This window comes from Amyelois transitella, chromosome 10 (assembly GCF_032362555.1).
Source record: "Amyelois transitella isolate CPQ chromosome 10, ilAmyTran1.1, whole genome shotgun sequence".
NCBI lineage: Eukaryota > Metazoa > Arthropoda > Insecta > Lepidoptera > Pyralidae > Amyelois > Amyelois transitella.
In genome coordinates this window covers 8,450,710-8,464,395 of record NC_083513.1, presented here as the reverse complement: position 1 = coordinate 8,464,395, position 13,686 = coordinate 8,450,710, and the positions used below count along the sequence as shown (strand labels likewise).

Here is a 13,686-nt window from a genome sequence, read left to right as displayed (position 1 = left end):
TTTACATACTTAAAGGGATTGCATCTATGAAAAATAACCGTTGTTTTCACCACTATATATTTAGGTATTCACATAAATATTCCCAATAAATTTTGGGTTATGCGAATGCAAACCAAAATCTTATTTTAGGCTTCTACTACTACTCTTAGATGTAGATCCACATCAATATCCTTCAAGTACCGACATCGGTCTGTTATTTTATTTTAAGTGATCCATACATGAATCATGCAGTTAATTTTTGCATCGTCATCTGGGTAATATGTGATCCAACCAATATAACTTTGTGGAGAGGATGAATGAAAGCAGGTTGACTAAGCAGATATCTAAGGAGAGTGTGGAGGAAAAGGTCGGAGTAGGAAGACCTAGACGAACGTATCATGATCAAATTAAGGACGTCCTGGTAAAGGGTCAGGTCAAAAGTACCAGAACGCCGAGCTTGCATGAAGAGAGTTATGAATGTGGATGAAGCGAAGGAAGTATGCAGAGATCGTGGCAAGTGGAAAGAGGTAGTCTTTGCCTACCCCTCCGGGAAAGAGGCACATACATACATAAAATCACGCCTCTTTCCCGGAGGGGTAGGCAAAGAAGTCACTGGTTCCTTTGTTCATATACTATGGGCAATAAATTTATACATACATACATAAAATCACATGTATAAATTTATTGCCCACAGTATATGAACAAAGGAACCAGTGACTTCTGGTGCATTATCCACATAGGCTTAGCGCACGATATCAAAATAGCGATGAGAACGAATGTAATAACAAAGTGTCAAGTAATAAAGTCAATGTCATAATTGTTAACATATCAAAGTGAGGAAGACGCCAAATGCGCCAATCACCAACCAAATACTGTAGTAATCAAAACAAGCAAAGGTGAAGCAAAGCTTAGAAGCAAAGTTTAACAAAGCCAACAACAACAATTCAAGCAAGTATTATAGTATAACTACATACATATTGTTTTACCTACGTTCATTTCTGTAAGTTTATTTCCTAATGAATAATACATAGTTTAAAATATTTTCCAACTTTCATTCAACGTTGAGGTTTTAACATAAAAGCCGACCCAAATTTCGATTTTCCGAAAGTTAATTGTGACCATAGGTTTTGTGGTCAACAGTCCAACTGAGTAAACTTTGCGTAAAAATATCATATAAAGTGAAAATGCCTAAATGACTAATATAATTATAACCGAACAGAATCAATATCTATAAAAATAATAAACTCATAATACGAGCTGTGTCTGTTGGTACATTGAATATTTTGTCGAAAAAAGGAGTGTAACGCATTATTTGCGTATGCGGTCTTTCTCTGTCAGCTGTTTACACTCAAACTGATCACTTAAGATAACTCTTTTCTGAGTTGATTGATTGCATGTGGAAAACCAGGGTTTATAATAGTATTAATGTTGGTATATATAAAATAGTTTGTAGTTCAATAATTATAACTTTAATTTTCAGGCATAATTATGGATGAGTCTATAGAATCATTAGCCCAGTCAGTTAGCCTGAACTTTGAGCAGGCATCTCAGCCCATGACGACGTTGGCTACCCCTCCTGTGGAAGGGCAGGGTCCCATGGGCACCGGACCTGGTGGAAAGCATGAAGAGTTTTCTGTGGAAAAAATACTGGACCGCAGAGTGAAGAATGGAAAAGTGGAATATTTGTTGAAGTGGAAAGGTTATGCTGAGTGAGTAAAATTTTTTGTACTGTATTTTCTACTTCTTTTTTTCAAAGCGCTTAACTAGGTTTAAGATCAGTCATCAATTTCACTGGTTTATTCCACTTTCATATCACTCGTGTGAACTAAATCTCAAACATTCTATAAAATGGGAAACTACACAACACATATCACATGTTCAATTTCAAAAAAATTCAAAGCAGTTTTCATTCAAGTCTTAATGGTTTCACAATATGTTTTTCAGCGACGACAACACGTGGGAGCCGGAGGACAACCTGGACTGTCCGGAATTGATATCAGCATATGAAGATGCCCGTGCTAAGAGGGAGAGTGAGGAGGCCAATGCAGCGGCAGCGGCGGCCGCGTCTGCTGCCGCTGCCGCATCCGCTGCTGCAGCGTTAGCACCACTAACTGCTCCGGCGCAACCCGCAGAGGAGACATACACCACTCGCAAAAGAGGCAGGAGTAAGAAGTCCAAGAAAGTTGAGGTGAGAGTTTTTGAGACAAATGTTATAAGGAGGCATCAATCATTTCAAAGAAGACAAAAAGCGCTATACTTGCTTGCTAGCTCAATCAATGTGAATAACGCTAAAATTTATTTGTCACATGAAAATTAAGATACATTGAATTAATTTGTTTTCAATTATTTATTCTTAGGAAATAGAAAAACCCCGAGGGCTTGACAGAGGACTGCTGCCGGAAAAGATATTTGCTGCTCAGCTCATGAATGGCACCCTTTATTTCTTAGTAAAATGGTAAGTACGATTTGATGTATGTATAGTAATGTATTTGAGTCTGTCTGGCAATTGGATTAAGTAACGCCGAAGTCGACATATAATGTGAATATAGAGTCACGCCAAAGTTGTATATGTGAAAACAAGTCATTCATTATCGTCACTTACCAGCAGCTGAGATAAAAGACAAATGCCTAATCCATTACAGAATAAAAAAGTATTTGAAAAATTTCGGGAAATTCTTTTACACAACACACGCAAGAAACGTGTCAAATTTCAAATCTCTTTATTTAGCGGTTTGCTCGGCGCCTGGAATTGTCACCCTATCAGTTCAAAAAATTAAAAACATAAAATATGTATGAGGAAGGCTCTTTCTATCCCTTAGAGAATGAGATGAATGTATGTATGTGACAAGACACTACCCAGTTACTTTTGCATTGTTGTCACGGGAGGCACCAAGCTTCTTCCAAAGATACATAATATATAAATATAATAAAGCCCTTGCGGGGTAGGTAGAGCCAACAGTCTTGAGAAGACTGAAAGGTTACGTTTGGCTTAAGATGAAATTGAGATTCAAATAGTGCCAGGTAGTTAGCCCATCACCTACAAGAAGAATCCCAAGTATTTGGCCTTTCCCTTAGTCGCCTTTTACGACATCCATTGGAAAAATATGGTTCTTTTCTTAAGTGCCAGGACACATAAAAGAAAGATATAAAAGGGATAATTTGTACCAATTTTAAACCTTTAACTTTTCAGGTATGGATGTTTGGAATTGGATGTGGTTGAAGGTCATCAGTTTGGCCTGGCGTACCCTGACTTCACTATCAAATACTACGAGAGCTGTGTGCCTTTCAGTGTGAGGCATAAAATCGGGAGAGTGCCTAGAATGGCGCTGGAGGTCAGGACCAATATCTGGTTTTTTAAAGTAGATTCGGCATAGAAACTTAATGGTTGGGCATCAAAAAACTAATTTTATTTTTTTATTGACTGAGTTTGTGATAGTGATAAATATCTATTTAGACGGATTTCATTGTGAAAAAAAAAAAAAACAGATTCGAACGCCACATTGAGCTCGATGTCTTTATTTTAAAACAAAAATTCGAATTTTGACAGTTTTTAAGTTTAAATTTAAAAAAAAAGTAAGAAGACTAGAATTATTTAAAAAAAAAATGAACGGATTTCATTGTGAAAAAAAAAAACAGATTCGAACGCCACATTGAGCTCGATGTCTTTATTTTAAAACAAAAATTCGAATTTTGACAGTTTTTAAGTTTAAATTTAAAAAAAAAAGTAAGAAGACTAGAATTATTTAAAAAAAAAATGAAAATCTTTTTTTATTTTTCAGCTGCCACCCTTAGAAGAGCCACCACTACAGCCGGAAACCCTTGAAACTCCAATGGAGGTGTCACAACCAATGGATGACAGTGTGCCCATACCGCCTTCAGAGCCGCAAGGTAATTTAATAAATATTATAAATACATATGTACAGGACAAATAACAATGATTGAGTTAGCCTCGAAGTAAGTTCGAGACATGTGTTACGAGATACTATATTTTATAATAAATACTTACAAAGATAAACATCCAAGACCCAAGCCAATCAGTAAAAGTTATTTTCTCATCATGCCCTGGCCGGGATTCGAACCCGGGACCTCTGGTGTCACAGACAAGCGTACTACCGCTGCGCCACAGAGGTCGTCAATTAATGTTAAGAATAATTTATACCTTTTTCTAGTGCCGTGTGGTGCACGGTATTTTAGAATAGTACCACTCAATCTCTTATGGATATCGTACCAGGCGACTGAGGTAATGGGCATACTTACATATAATCACGTCTATATCCCTTGCGGGGTAGACAGAGCCAACAGTCTTAAAAATAGGCATAATTCATCTTGTAAAAGCTAAGCTTTCTTTTCAAACAATAATGTATGGAAATATAGATAGTATAGCTGTAATTTTCTATCAAGTTCCAGTGGACGAACCTCTACACACGTTGCCGTCTCTGACAGAGCCAATGGAACCCATAGAAACCATGGAGACCATGGAGACCCAACCGATGGTACCCGTCTGACCTTCATTTAACAACGCTAGTAATACCGATTACTAATATTATTGCATTTTGAATTAAATATGTAACATAAATCCTGCCCGATCCGTAAAATTCATAATACCTGAGTGGTATAAAAAGATGCAACAAATTAAAATTAATTAATAAAAATAAAATTTAGGGAATTCAAAGAAAGCGTCAACACCGTCTCGGCAACGCTATTTCAGTATGCGAAAGTGTTGCCATGTCATTTACTGTATAAATGTTATTTAAAAGTGGTAGTTTTACTTTGGCGAAATACTGATAAATTCCACAAGATTCTCAAATTGTCATTCGCGGATTGGACAGAGCTTTCCTTGCATACTATACATATGTATATTTATTTTATAAGAAACTTGTGAAAATGACGGGAATTTTTTAAAATGCAGAGTTGATACATGTTTTTGTGTGAAATTAATATATTACATTAAGACAAATCATGCAGATTTAAGATTCTGGAAGATACTGATTCCTTTTTTAATAGAATGATACTAGGTTTAGGTATATATTTTGAAATGAATACATTTGATGTTTATAAGTCCATATTATAAGAAATCTGAATTCATTATTCATGTTAATCTTGAAGCGAAGAGAAAATATAGGGAAAGATTAAAAAAATCGGTATTATTTTTTCAAGGCGATGGGCTAGCAACCTGTCACTGAACCATAGAGATACATACGTGGTCTTTCAGTCTTTTCGAAACTGTTGGCACTGTTTACACTGTTAAAGGATAAAGACGTGATTTGCAATAAATAGAAAAAACCACATAGATTGAGCTTGCCCTGTATGCCTAAACGACCTATGTATGCATGCCTAATATTTAAAGGCAAACATGATGATTATATATTTTTCATATACGTAACTAGTACCTAACAAATTGGTTCGGTCTTCGCTAATTAAGATAATTTCAGATAATAATAGAGAAACTTATTGTAAAGAGTGAACTTTCACAGAATTTTTTTTATGTCGTGTATATGATGTGATCTTGTATGGATTTAAAAGTTTTGAAACAATAAAATGACTAGGAGAAATGAAAGCCTGTTTAATTATTAGCGTTTATTAGGAATGAGTACTCTTACATTAATCCCTGTATAAAATAAGTATAAAAGTAAACAATACTGGCTTATCTAAAGCTTTGGCATGTCATTTGTATATTCGTTGAATTACAAAATCTATATTGGCACCACAGAATTTTAGTAATACGTGTGATTTCCTATAAGAAGAATCTTTAGCTTCTTTAACTTAAGGTTGAAACTAACTTGGTAAAAAGTGTTAGAATCATACCTAAGAATTATAAAAGTAGGCGGGGCCACAATTTTTTTTTCTTTTTTTTTTTTGAGTGAAATTACAGATAAGCAATAATCTGTATTTTCATCATATTCATTACGTATATCAAGATCTGTTGTGTCAATATAGTCGAAGTTATCAACGAATGTCGTCTCTCTCTTTCTCCTCAAAGTTTGTTAAGAAAAGGCGAGATGGACGCGAAGTTTTCGCACTCTGGAATGAGTTTTCCCTTGAACTTGATGCAGGATTCGGCACACAGCGGCCCGTCGAACCAAGCCCCGAGCATTTTCTTGCATTGCGCGCAATTTTCGATGCAAATTTCCAATGGGTCGTAACCGGTTGCTGTAAAAAATAATTTAATGCTAAATAAAATATATGAAATGGTTCAAATGATTTCCAACTTGAGGAGTAAACTGGTCATTAGAGAAAATGTGGGAAAGCTGGTAGGCACGTGCTTTAAACTGGTAACACAGAAATATTAGAGGTCCACAAACTTCAGAATAATGTAAGTTGAAAGTGATATTTAGGTGGTGAATTTAACGCTGCAAGTGAGTTTTGATACCACGACTGTGAGTCTGAGATTTATTTTAAAACTGAACAACTGCGCAGATTATTTGGTGCGATGCAAAATGACGACACATCATCCCTATAGGTTTAAGTAAAATAAAACGTTTCTATTGTCATATATTATTTCGATTTCTAAAATTGATTTGGCTAATTCTATTGTCTATGACCAAAATCTGTAATAAAAGAAAAAGCTATAAAGAAATAAATAAATACTGATAACTTGAGGAAGGCGAAAAAAACATACTGACCGTATGGAGAATAAAATGCCGGAAAGCTGCTTTAAAAACTTGGAACGCGCATACATGTATGAGAAAAGGGAATACCCACGCGATTAGGACCATAGACACACAAAATAAAACGGCCCTTACAACGGCGCGTGCTCGGCCGTGGTGGCAAGTCTTCACGCCAGGGTCAAGTGTAAGCGGCTAAGGTGAATTGCGTAACGCAGCGAAAGTGCCAAATCGCGGATTGGGGTCATAGCCTCCGCACAGCGTCTTCGATACAACTAGCCACTTTGTTCCACTTTGTGCATCTAGGTGATACCACCCAGGTGGACTTTTGATGTGAGCAGTCAAATTATTTCAAGTTCCAAGTGGAATAATTTACTTGACTTTGTTTGAGAACTTTACCGATTAAATTCATTTATTAACGATATTTTTATTTAAATGAACATGCAATCTTGATTAGAATTTAAACCAGTTATTTTATACAGTGTTTGTACAACAATTCATTTTAGACTTTCCCGTTACATTAAACTTTTATTTTATTTCGAACGTTTCGAATCATGGTACAATGATCCGTGGTCTCCGAGCGACACCGTCGCGTTACTTGCGCGTATAATGCCTGTATTATTTATAAACAATTTTTGTACATCAATTTCAGTTCACTAGGTGAACAAATGAACATTAATACTTAGGAATTTATTTCCGTGTGGTTCCCGGCACCAATACAAAAAAGGCTTACCACTTGGGATTCTTTTTTTAGGCGATGGGGTAGCAACCTGTCACTATTTAAATCTCAATTCTATCAATAATAATAGCTGAACGTGGCCTATCAGTCTTTTCATCATAGACGTGACCATAAGTTATTTATTTCGATTGTATGATTAAACCTAGGTAATATTTTCCGAAAGAAAATTTCCGAAATTTATATTCCGAAATGAGAATATAAAGAAGTCAAGTTTGTGTACTTCGTGTGATATCACCTACGTGGACACAGTGGAGTAAACCAGCTAACCGGCCCTGGTGCCACGTGCGCTTGACATTAGGGCCTTTCGTAACACATTGTTTGATACAATCGTTACGAGATTGTACGCGAAGAGCGGCGTTTGGATCCGCTAGCTACGAAAGGTCAGGACCTACTGACCTGGTCATCAATATATAGAAGTAGTAATACCATTTGCGTGGCAAAGAATAGTGAGGAAACGCGACCATAGATTAGAGATTTTCAAGAGGTGAAGAACAGGCATTATTGGATTTAGCGTGCATCACCTTAAACCTTGTTGCTATAAACTTTGCCATGTCAACTTAGGGTAAAAATACATTGTTTGTATGTGTTTTTTTTAACAAACTAATGCGAATACTTTTGTATTGCTGTCCCGTTTCACGTTATAATAAAGTGATATAATTTTCACGCGATAATAACGGTTTCGCGCGTGCCACGATACGGCGGCTGGTCTGATTTTGAGGAAATTCAATAGATTTGTGGGATCTGAATATAATTTTTTCAGTTAACCGACGAAATACGTTAATTGTGAGATTTTTTTTTAAAATGCAATATCATTCTTATTAATGGTTAGGCAAATTGAAGTCAAATGCTCTCAAATATCAATTAAAAAAAGTATTTTAAAACAAACATTTCCGCTATGTAATGTATACTGGGTTGCTAAAAAAGCTGGCCAAAACAACGGACACAATATTGACGCAAACAATTGATGCCAATTTCAAAAGTGCGAATTAGGAAAATCTTTGACTTGTGTAATATAATTGCGCTTGTTCGTGAATCACCATGATTTCACATTGTTATTTAAGGGTTCGAATACATGTAAGGCTGCTATTGTCCGTTAAAGGGTTATTAGTACATACGAGCACAGATACGAACTAAGGTCGTTTCTGCATACCTATATACCAAAATATAATAGTTCCGGAAAGCAAATCGAACTGAATTGTGAGAGCTCGATTTGGTGCTGGGGATTTTACATGAATCACAACGCAGTTGCAGTGAGTGTCATAAATTATTATGGTGCAATGTAACGCAAGAGTGAGAGGTGGAAGTAATGTAATAGAGATGAATGAATACATTCAGTTTTGGGTAATAATACCTATAAATCTTGGTAGAAGACTAAATATTTCAATTTGGTCCTGCATAAAATTAAATGCCTATCGTTAATTTACACCAACTGGGTTTGCATACACCCCTATGGCATTTGTTTGGCGGGCACACAACGAACATTTCCTTTTCATCTTTTTATTGTAAAACGGTAAATGTATAAAGGTAAATGTGTTAAGTTCGATATAATTAATTTTATCTAACAAGAATCTTTCTTATTACGTTAATGTGATGTGTAATGATTGTTTTCTATTATTAAGTGTTCTTCTTTAGATATTGTAGCGGTTACATCCTTACCTATCCTATAAGGTATATGCCTTTTTAAATAAATAAATACTATTTCGTGACTTACCAATAGCTGGATTACTTTTCACGTGTCCAATGCTAAAGAGTAGAGTGATCATTGCGATCAGAAGGAGAGTGGACGTCATCCTGCTTGCCATTTTGGTATGATTATCTGAAAACAAAATATATTTACCGCACCATGTGTAGGAAATAATGGAATACTAAAAACGGTGGAACATTTTTTTTTAAAGATCGAACAATTATACTTAAGTCCCTAAATACATCCCTGGATATGCCTTACTAATTAAGGTATCAGATAATTATTAACAATGAAATCTTAATTAGATTATCATAACAAACAGATTAATTGAAATTGAATTATTGAAATGATTAATTATTTAATGAAATACACCTTTATAGTGCTTAACTTGTTTATGAATAATTTAGGTTTGTGTGATAAGTAGTTCAGTGCATTCATTTAAATTACATGGTATTTAAAAATTTCTAATGTTCATATGTATATATTAATAGATAAAAACTATTCTCTTATTAATTTAAATATTTTATTTGTTTCCGTCTTTGTATCAATAGCATTTAGGTACTATTTTTTTTATTGACTCTTACATAAACAATGCATTTTAAAGAAATTATCTATATTTATAAATGTTAAATGTAATAATAGCAGAAGTCGAAATTCAGGCAAGTTTCAGGAAAATTAGGGGGGCGTAAACTGAAGCGCTACTGAACACCTTAATAACGTACGTAAAGTAGACACGTTTCAGTTGGACAAGATGCTGCCAGAACAAAACAATGTTTTGCTGTTTACACGTGGTCACATGCACATTAAAAAAGAAAAAAAAATGCAAGTAAACAAAACAAAAGAGCGACAACACTCACCGTAACAATCCGATGCATCAATTAAAATCCAAGGTTACTACACCGACCGCCTTCGACCACTCTTTGGGTAAAGCTTGAGAATTCAAAAGAAAATTTTGGACACAACCATACGAACGCGATTCTTGTTTAAATATGTAAGGTGGACATAGCGCAAGCATGGCTATGGCTATGAGCAGTGTGGTGGGGCAGCGAAAGAAATTCCCAGGAAACGGATCTACCTTTACAAAAATCGAAAGTTCTAAGTAGGAAGTACATAATTTTAGGACGGGCATAATGGGGATATGCCGTTGAAATTTCCTTGAATTATCGGTCAGTCATTTAATTTGAACTTGATCAACGTAAGGTATTCGTTAAGTATTCATTAACAATTAGCTAGTCACTTCATAACTTTTTAAAGCTTTTAATAGCAGTATGCATTATTTGTTTCTGGTCATATTTAACGTGTGTACCTATATATTTCTTCTTTGATATCAAAATCAACATTTTGATGTAAGGAGATTCTCAGTTTAATTCCTATACATCTCTTATATAAAGGTAATGTTATAAGTAATTATAATACCTCTCAATCAACATAGGTACTTTAAAAAAGTTACAGTTAAAAATCTTCGTCACCTTTACAGTCAATTTCCTCCGTTGTGGTATATCTTTCAAATATATAAGGATGTTTGTAAACTGAACTTTTCCTAAACAGTACCAATTAAAAATTTACGAAAAAAAGGGTACATTTTCCTCAGGTAACATCCCAATAAAAGGAAAAAACAATATGCGAAAAAAAGTCAAGGTTCACATTATGTAATTTGGTAAACCAAGGTCTATAAAAGTGTTACATCGTTCTCAGAAGACTTGTGATGAAATGTTGCAAGGTTTTTGATAACAAAGTCATGTGTCCAAAGTGCAATGTTCAAATCGTTGCATTTATTGCGCTTTCGGAAATTTTTGGTCTCATTTTTAAAGTGACTCCTATTATTTTTAGCTTATCAATTTTCCGCTTTATTTTTCCATGGATTCAGAAGACACTTATAAAACTTGAGAATAAATTGTGAATGAAAGCGAAAGTATCGAGAGATATCGAACAATTTCTTAATGTAAGGGGTACCCAGAACATTGTATTGTATTGACAATACCAAGTGAACATTCTGAATTTCACGATGAACGTTAACGATTAATCAAAGCAAACTTAACAAAAATGTTGTCATGTCCATAACATTATTTCCATCGATGCCAACTGGGTCTCCTTCAGCAGTAGCTTGGGGCGCCTGAATTCTCAATACATTGATGATACTTGGGTTATTCTTTTTACTTTACAACCAATTAACAAACCGAAAAATTTAGATTCTATTCCCTCACAGTAAAAACCTAATTACGTTGATTAAAATAAAATTTACATCTCCAAATAGAACCTTGAACTCGCGCCCAAATCGTGCCCAGACAGTGTAATTTTAAAAAGGTTTTCGACAAGACAATTTAAATAGCTTAACAGAATCGCCCGTTTAAAAACAAAAGAAATTTACTTCCGGACGGACAAAAGTCAAATGTAAATAACCTCTAGACAAGTTTCTCGTACCGAGCTGAACATTGCCTACGATCAAATTAATTTACACAATACACAGTCGGTAATCTTCATAATTATTTGAACGAGGAAGGAACTGGGACGGCAATGTACGAGGCTCTAGAATGAACGGGTACTTACGACCGTCTCACCTTTTAGGAAGCGGATCTGCTTATCACACGATCTGTTTAAATCACAATAATTGTAGATATAACACTTCCTAAATAAATCGTTAGGTACGTATCGGTTAGCCGGATATAAAAAGTTCTTACATGTTATGATTGATTCGTCTTTTCAATTTCCGCGTATGAAATCATGACAAAAAAAATATCCAGTTTAACGCGTATGTTAAGTCCCTAACAAGATCTTCTGGTTTCTAAAAGTGTTTTAATAGATATAAACTATATTTGTATATGCAAGTCAAATCAAAAATGACATCATAGGGTCGGATCACTAACATAAACTATCTCGAGTGTGCTGGAAGAGATTTCTTTTGAAATATGCAACCTATGTTACTTTGTTTTTTGTGTTTATAATTCTCGATGTTTTCTGTGTACATAAATAAGAAAATAAATTATTAAGGTAGGTTTTTGTCCTAAAGTCAATTTAGAGGGCCAGACAGATAAACCTACAAGCTAAATGGATTTCTAAAAATTTTAAAATGGGAGAGGATTATAAAAAGAAAAATTAAATGCGAGTGCCGATACCCCATTTGAGACCAACAGTCTGTCAACTAAACTGTCCAAACAGCAAGGTACTTTTTTAAAAAACAAAAGAAATAAAGCTAACTCAACCTAAAAATTCAACCTTCATAAAGCAACATTTACAACAATTTAAATATAAAGCCAATTTTAAAAAGAAAATGGACTTACTGGATCGTTCGTATCAGGAGTAGTAGTGCCAGATGAATGTGAAGATGGCAGGAATCCTCCTCAATTTATATTCCTTGGAGACACTCAAGCAAACGAAGCATGGAGTCACCAGGGGTCCGACTAAGTGGCTCTAATTCTATCCAAGTAATTTGATTTCAGGCCTGTGTTGGGCAAATGTTTGTGCCGACTTCAGAAAAGGAAGGAAATGAATTCATAGTTGACTATTTCTCATTTATTTGTCTGCAATATCCAGTTAATAAAAAGGCAATATTTAAACTGCCATGTTTCATCAATAACTCTTTTCTGAGTTTAAATATTTAATTTGATTTAATTGCGAGTGTTCATATCCTGTTATTATAGTTTGATACCTGACCGATGCTCTTACGATGACGAAAAACATCGTGAGGAAACCTTCACTTCACATTCAGGTCATTGGATGTGTAAGCCCCAAAGACTTAGTTTCTCCTGCAAAGGTTGCATTTGTGTTGAAATCTGACTTACCCTATCCAGGATCGTTAACAAAGGCTATTCGGCTACTCGATAGTCAGAAAGGTGAGGATGCAACCGAGAATAAAGCTAAGAGGAGGATGATTCTAGGCAAGAATTTATATTTTAATTATAGCTTTTTTAAAACTTGAGTTTCCATTCCAGTAAAACTTGTTGATTCTCTTAAGGTAGAATGAAGGTGGATTTTTAAAAAATCTATTTTATTTGTTTAGCAACGGGTTATTTCGCAACGTTAGTAAGTCTTCTTTTGCTATTTGATACAAAATACACTAGGAGGCTAGGGGCTGTATTTAAAGAGTAATGTTATATATATTTGCATAAAAAATAAAAGTAACATAATAAATGTTACTTTTATTTTTTATGTAGTGTGATTATTATTAAAATCTTTTAGATAGGAGAAAATTTAAATATATTGGAACGAACACTCACGTCACTCACTTAAGGATCAAGAATTTTTCATTTCATGTATATTCATTTTGTCCTTATCCGCTTGCGACCAGAAAAAAACTATTATTTTCCATGTATCATTAACCTTTTTACCGCAGCTATGGACCAGTGACTGTTTTCTCAGTTTATCTACATTAGTTTGATTACCAGCCAATACTTTTAAGGCGAGGGAAAACATGTGAGGAATCCTGCACATCCAGACAACTAGTTGGGTAAGCAGGACCCAATATTGGTTAAGTTCTCGGCAAAGATTGCAGTGGTCTGACGGGAGTCGCTTGGTGTAAAAACCTGTAACAGGATCATGGTCAAAGGTACATACCGGGCTCCTCGCCAGAGGGGTCAGGACGCAACCGGATCTCATTAATGTAAGACGTGTCAACAAATTAACTGCTTTTGAATCCCCCATAAAATGCAAAAAAAACGAAATGCAAATCGGCATCACCAAAA

At 35.0% G+C, this 13,686-nt stretch overlaps 2 protein-coding genes across 3 annotated transcripts; one reads left to right on the top strand and one right to left on the bottom strand.

The window, feature by feature from the left end:
• The first annotated feature begins 879 nt into the window (after positions 1 to 879).
• On the top strand, positions 880 to 5,801 carry LOC106137765 (heterochromatin protein 1). Its single transcript, XM_060946234.1, has 7 exons — positions 880 to 979; positions 1,460 to 1,688; positions 1,924 to 2,167; positions 2,337 to 2,434; positions 3,170 to 3,311; positions 3,759 to 3,867; positions 4,381 to 5,801. Exons 2-7 carry the CDS (start codon positions 1,468 to 1,470, stop codon positions 4,482 to 4,484), a joined length of 918 nt encoding a protein of 305 aa, XP_060802217.1. The 5' UTR covers positions 880 to 979; positions 1,460 to 1,467; the 3' UTR covers positions 4,485 to 5,801.
• Positions 5,802 to 5,953: 152 nt separating this feature from the next.
• LOC106137764 (eclosion hormone) lies at positions 5,954 to 12,297 on the bottom strand. 2 transcript variants are annotated; one of them, XM_060946236.1, is made up of 3 exons: positions 12,286 to 12,297; positions 9,035 to 9,139; positions 5,954 to 6,129 (listed from the first exon to the last, which is right to left on the bottom strand). In XM_060946236.1, the coding sequence occupies exons 2-3, from the start codon at positions 9,123 to 9,125 to the stop codon at positions 5,954 to 5,956; spliced, it is 267 nt and encodes an 88-aa protein (XP_060802219.1). In that variant the 5' UTR covers positions 9,126 to 9,139; positions 12,286 to 12,297. The 2 variants fall into 2 exon arrangements, with proteins under 2 accessions (XP_060802219.1, XP_060802218.1); XM_060946235.1 differs by lacking the exon at positions 12,286 to 12,297 and adding an exon at positions 9,865 to 9,951.
• Between the last annotated feature and the right edge of the window lie 1,389 nt (positions 12,298 to 13,686).

Coding starts and splice junctions, on each gene's coding strand:
- LOC106137765 (XM_060946234.1), top strand. CDS start 1,468: ATGGATGAGTCTATAGAATCATTAGCCCAGTCAGTTAGCCTGAACTTT. Junction 2,168..2,336: donor AGAAGTCCAAGAAAGTTGAG/GTGAGAGTTTTT, acceptor ATTTATTCTTAG/GAAATAGAAAAACCCCGAGG. Junction 3,868..4,380: donor ACCGCCTTCAGAGCCGCAAG/GTAATTTAATAA, acceptor TTTTCTATCAAG/TTCCAGTGGACGAACCTCTA.
- LOC106137764 (XM_060946236.1), bottom strand. CDS start 9,125: ATGGCAAGCAGGATGACGTCCACTCTCCTTCTGATCGCAATGATCACT. Junction 6,130..9,034: donor GAAAAGTAATCCAGCTATTG/GTAAGTCACGAA, acceptor TATTTTTTACAG/CAACCGGTTACGACCCATTG.